At 48.0% G+C, this 6,000-nt stretch overlaps 1 protein-coding gene across 3 annotated transcripts in view; it reads left to right on the forward strand.

Moving 5' to 3' along the window:
* Positions 1 to 5,681, forward strand: part of RNF130 (ring finger protein 130) — a 144,892-nt gene extending 139,211 nt beyond the window's left edge. The window contains exon 9 of one of the 3 annotated variants that reach the window (XM_059695684.1): positions 3,574 to 5,521. In XM_059695684.1, the coding sequence (XP_059551667.1) occupies positions 3,574 to 3,631 (58 nt within the window). In that variant the 3' untranslated portion in view covers positions 3,632 to 5,521. Of the gene's footprint in view, positions 1 to 3,573 lie in introns of all 3 variants that reach the window. The other 2 variants (XM_059695683.1, XM_059695679.1) reach the window with 2 other exon arrangements.
* The last annotated feature ends 319 nt before the right edge of the window (positions 5,682 to 6,000 follow it).

Consider the following 6,000-nt stretch of genomic DNA (forward strand, 5'->3'; position numbering starts at 1 on the left):
GGTCAGTGCGCATCATAGGGACCAGTCATTCTGCCTTTCAGTTGATTTGCATATTAGGCTTTTATTATATAGGATTATATAGGATACAGTGGAATATTATTCAGCAATAAAAAAAGAATGAAATATTGCCATTTGTGATAGCATGGATGGACCTACCTTGTATTATGCTAAATGAAATAACTCAGAGGCAAATACCATATGGTCTCACTTGTATGTTGAATCTAAGAAAACAAATGGACAAACAGACTTATATATACGAAGAACAAACTGATGGTTGCCAAAGGAGGGAGTGGGGAAGGGGTAAAAGAGGGGAAGGGGTGAAAAAAGTGAAGGGGATTAAGAGGTACAAACTTCCAGTTATAAAGTAATGTCACAGGATATAATGTACAGCACAGGGAATGTAATCAATAATGTCATAACTTTGGCCCTGGCTGTTGTACTCAATGGTTAGAGCCTCAGCCAGCACACTGAAGGGTCTTGGGTTCAATTCCCAGTCAAGAGCACATACCTGGGTTACAGGTTGGATTCCTGGCACCTGTGCGGGAGGCAACCAATCAATGTCTCTCTTCCTCCCGCTCTTCTACTCTATCTAAAATCAATGGAAAAATAACAAAAATAAATAAAACAAGTAAATATAATATAACTTTGTATGGTAACAGATGATAATAGGCTTACCATGATCATATTGTAAGGTATATAAGGGTAGAATCACTGTATTGTACACCTAAAAATAATATCATATTGTATGTCAAGTACACTTTAATAAAGAAAGAATAATACAGCCCTAACTGGTTTGGCTCAGTGGATAGGGCGTAGGCCTGCAGACTGAAAAGTCCCAGGTTTGATTCTGGTCAAGGGCACATGCCCAGGTTGTAGGTTGGATCCCCAGTTGAGGGCACGCAGGAGGCTGCCAATCAATGATTCTCTCTCATTTTTGATATTTCTATCTCTCTCTCTCCGTTCCTCTCTGAAATCAATAAAAATATTTTTTAAAGAAAGAATAATACAATAAAATAAAAAATACCGGGCATAGCCCAGCCAGTGTAGCTCAGTTGTTGAGCATCAACCTATGAACCAGGAGGTCACGGTTCGATTCCTGGTTGGGGCACATGCCCTGGATGTGGGCTTGATTTCCAGTGCAGGTTGTGGGCTCGATCCCCAGTGCAGGAGGCAGCCAATCGATGTCTCTCTCTCACACTGATATTTCTCTTTTTGTGTCTCTCCCCCTCCCTTCTACTCTCTCTAAAAATCAATGGAAAAATATCCTCAGGTAAGGGTTAACAACAACAACAAAAACACAGGCATACCAGAAAACTAAATGACCAAAAAGAGGAAAAACAAAGAACAGAAATAGATCCACAAGCCAAATATTGGAAATATCCGACATGGACTTTAAAATAACTTTAAGTACATTTAGGAAACCAATGACAAGATGGATAACTTTAACAATTAAAGCTGTAGTAGAGTTAGGCAAACGCATTGCTGGAACAAAATAGTGCCCAGAAAAACCCATACCTGTAAGAGCAATAGATTTTCAACTAGGGTCTCAGGGCAATTCAATGGGGAAAGGCTAATTCTTTGAACAAACGATGCTGGAACTGTTGAACATATCCATAGGCAGAAAGATGAACTTCAACCTTTATTTCTCACCATATACAAAAATGTATTTGAAGTGGTTTACCTAAATGTAAGAACTAAAACTGTAAAAGTTCTAGATGAACACATAGGATGAAAATCTTAATGGCCTTGGGTTTTCCAAAGATTTCTTTATCCTGCTACAGAAGCATCCACTATAGAAGGAAAAATCAATAAATCAGATTTTATTAAAATTTCAAACTTTGGCTCTTCAAAGGGCATTGTTAAGAAAATAAAAAGGCAAGCCACAAACTGGGAGAAAATACTTGCAAAACATGTATATCTGACAGAGGAACTGTGTCCAAAATATTTTTTTAAAAAAACTCTTACAACTCAATAATAGGAAGACAACCCAATTTTTTAAATGGGCAGAAGATTTGAACAAAATGCTTCACAAAATATATACAATTGGTATATAAGCACATGAAAAATGCCAGAAATCAGGGAAAATGCAAATTACGCCACAGTGAGATGCTACTGCACTCCTTCCATGGCTAACACGTAAAACACTGACTGTGTGCGTGTTGGGAGGTAGAACTCACACAGCTGGCAGTTGCTCAGTAGTTCACCCGCTTTAGAAACGTCGACTTACGTCTATTCAGCCTTTCGCTCCTAGAAACCCACCGAGGGCAGTGGCAGTCAGACGCACACACACGTTCATAGCAGCTTTATTTGTAACAGCCAATAAATTACTATACGACTCCACTTACGTAAAATTCTAGAAAGATACAAAACTCACCTACATTTACCTGGGGGTACGACTAGGGTGGAGAGAAAGGAAGAATTATGAGTCACCAGGAAGTTTTGGGGGTGATGTTTTTCTTGCTGTCTTGATTTTAGCGATCGTTTCAGGGACGTGTACATAGGTCAAGACTCATCAAATTTCACACTTTAAAATATATTTTATTGATTGATTTTTTACAGAGAGGAAGGGAGAGGGATAGAGAGTTGGAAACATCAATGAGAGAGAAACATTGATCAGCTGCCTCCTGCACACCTCCCACTGGGGATGTACCCGCAACCAAGGTACATGCCCTTGACCGGAATCGAACCTGGGACCTTTCAGTCCGCAGGTCGACGCTCTATCCACTGAACCAAACTGGTTAGGGGAAATTACACACTTTAAATATGTGCATTTTGTTATATGTCAATTATACCCCAATAAAACTGTAACACGAAACACAGTTATTCAGAAAAGGAAATGCAAGCATGGCTTAGTTCTGAATAGCACAAATAGTCAAATAATGTAAACATTGAATTTTCTTTGAAATATAATTATGCGGAGGCAACAGGGAGATGTGTGGCTGTGTAAGGGCTAGATGGGGGAGTCCTCCACAGTGGGGGTTCAGCAGGTAAAGTCTAAGGCTGGAAACATGCTGTTTAGGGACACGGGGGGAAGTATGCCACGAGTCGGCTCCAAGTGGCTGTCTCTGAGGAAGGGCGTCGCAGATTACTGGTCTTAGCACATGTGGGAGGAACTGTCTGAACCGTGTTCAGGTATAACTTTAATATAAATAAGAACTTGCAGGGCACTACCAGAGCCTCAGAGTCACAGGCTCCGTCTGCCTGGTGGTGGAGCGGCTCTGTGTGCCCCGACCCCGGGCTCAGACAGGAGACACGGGATTTCCCATGTGATCGCGGGCCCTCGGTCAGAGTCTTCAGGTTTGAGCGCACCAGGCAGCTTTTGCTCTGAAGAGCTCCAGCGGGTCATCTTCTGAGGACCCAAACGTTGGAATTGGCCTGCTTAAAGCGGCTTAAATTGAGGGGCGCCTGAGTTCTTTGCACTTTTCTCATGACAAGAACCCAAAATATAGACACATATTTGAGACGATGTGATGCTTTGAAGATAATTCGCCTTCTTTCCTCCAAGCCACGTGGGAAGTGTGGGGAGTAGAGGCCTGATGACCTAGTGATCTGTCCTTCTTGTCCCTTCTCCAGGTGGTCACTTCTTTCAGCGCAGCTCTCTGTCCCCTCGGAGCCTGGTGTACGAAAGTGAATTCTCCACACTCGAGCCTTCCTTGGACATGTATGATGAGAACAAAACCTGATTTTTTACAAAGGGGCCGTTGGGGGTCACCTCTTCGGTGATTTGATTTACGATCACCTTCCTTGTTTTGTATTCTTCTGTCAGCGTCTGTTTTGGAAGAATGGCAGCGCTTTCCAAGCTCAGGTGGGGGCTCAGGGGTAAGTTGCAAAGTTCCCCCCTGGTGAGGCTTTGAGAACAGCCTTGGTTCCCAGGTGACCTGGTGGCAGCCAAACCCCGCCCAAAGCTGGCCACTGACCATGGCCCCGACAAGCCTGGCTGTTTGCAGAGGAGGCAGCCCAGGGTTCATGGTGCATCGTGAACATGTGTCTGAAGAGCCACGTGCTGTCTGTGCCGGGCGATGCTGGCATTTTTAAATACCTTTGTGCTCCTCACTTAGGATGCGTACTAACCCCCACAGGCGCGCTTCTTGCCGACGTGGGCACGAGTTGCTGCTGCATGGCCCACTCTGTATTTTCCTGTCTCTTAATCTACTTCCTGTTAAAAGGCCTCTTTCTGAAGGTTCCTGAGAGAAAGCCTCGCCTTTTGTCCCTCCTCTGAGACTGACCACCCAGAGCGTCGCCACGGGCTGCTGGCAGGCTGTGCCGGACAGGCATCGTCCCCACGGTCACAGAGCGTGACAGAAGGTGTCACACGCTTCTGTGACCACCGAACACTGAAGGCTCTGTCCCTGAGGCCTGTGACTTATTTGCTTGGCAGCCACTGAGGCACGTGGGGAGGTGGCACCCGGGAGGCCAGCCTGGCAATCATCCCAGCGTGACAGCCAGTGGGTGTCAAATCGGAAGGGTTCTGCGTGCTTTTTTCTAGAAGATCGGATCACCCCCTCGCCGGCCGACACCGGACGAGCACCTCGCTTCAGGCTTCACCGGTCCAGCCCAGTGCTCTCCGCCAGCCTCGGGTGGGATGAGGAAGGCGCGGGAGCTTACAGAAGGCGTGGTGGCCCGCGCAGCGCAGATCTGGGACACGTGCCCCGACTCACCTGGGATGACATCAAGTTAACCTCCCAAGAAACATGCATTTTAAGAGTAATCCCAACACGGAATCACGATGAGCAAATTTACGAAACAAATCTAGACATCCTTGTTGCTCAAGGACGCACCCTAGTCCAGCTGTTTCTCCTGGTGACACCGCGGAGTGTCAGAGCCCGCCTGTCTGTTCATGAGGACGGACCTTCAGTCTCCGGACGCCAAGAGTTGGACCAGCAGCAAACCGCACGCGTCCCCAAGCCGCCCTTCTCACGGACCCGCCGGACAGGAGTGTGAGGGGACCCTCGCCCTTCCCCACGGCCCCGGCTTCTCTTTCACAGCCTCTCTGCTTGCGATGTGTTGCTAAGATGCCTCGGACACAGTTAGGCCCGGAGCAAAGCCCGCACAGAACCGGGCGGAGCAGCCTGAGGCTCCCCGTCTCGGCAGGTTTGGGGTTTCATTGCTCCAGGTTGGAACAGTGCAGAGTTTTAAGGTCTCGGCAGGTTTTTCTTTTTCCCTTTAGCCAAGGGCTTTTGTTCGTTTCCTAGTTATAGTCACTGCACTGTACAAATATTTCTTATAAAAAACAGCTTCAAGCAGCCCCGTTCATGGACAGGTTGGCCACCGGCTTGGCGAGAGAACGGGGTCCGGGCGCCTGGGCACCGTCTGGCCTGCCTCAGGGTTTGGTTCGGCTCCTCCCACGGGGAAGGGGCCACTCTCACCATGGGCACCACACCGGCTTTTCTGAACCAGAACTCAGATCCCAGCGCAGCATTTTCTTCCGACCTGCGCGGTCTCACAAAAGCAGTTACTTTCAATTAAATTACTTGGGAAGAAATGTAAAATTCAGGCCCCTAAAAGTCCATTTCTTGATGTCGTATTTGAATTTCTGGCAAACCTAGGGCACACGCTTCCTGCCGGAGAACCGAGGGGGCGTTTCTTACAGGGAGTTCCTGCGGGTGGTGCTTCAGGTCCAGCCAGACACTGTTTCCTGGACGTCGGAGCTGCTTGTCTTCTCAGCTCCACAGTGCCCCGCGTTATCCGGAGGGACAGCGGCTTCTCCGCGCAGGCCACGCACGGGCAGCGAGGGAGGCATGCCTGTCTCCAAAGCGGCCTCTTTGCTGGCAGCTGAGCTGAGGGAAACCCTCGCCGAGCCACCCAGGGGCCTGGCGGGGCGGGGCAGCAGGGCTGCTTGGGGGTGAGCTTGGGGGTGAAAAGCTCAAGTCTCAGAGCTTGTGGGTCAGGCGTGTGCGGTTGGGGGTGCGGAGAGGGCTTTTCCCACGTCGTATGAGCCTCTCCGCTGTTGCAGGTCTCACAGCCACCGCGGGTATTCCCCGGGGAGTGTATGGTAACCTC

Source organism: Myotis daubentonii, chromosome 5, assembly GCF_963259705.1.
Source record: "Myotis daubentonii chromosome 5, mMyoDau2.1, whole genome shotgun sequence".
Taxonomy (NCBI): domain Eukaryota; kingdom Metazoa; phylum Chordata; class Mammalia; order Chiroptera; family Vespertilionidae; genus Myotis; species Myotis daubentonii.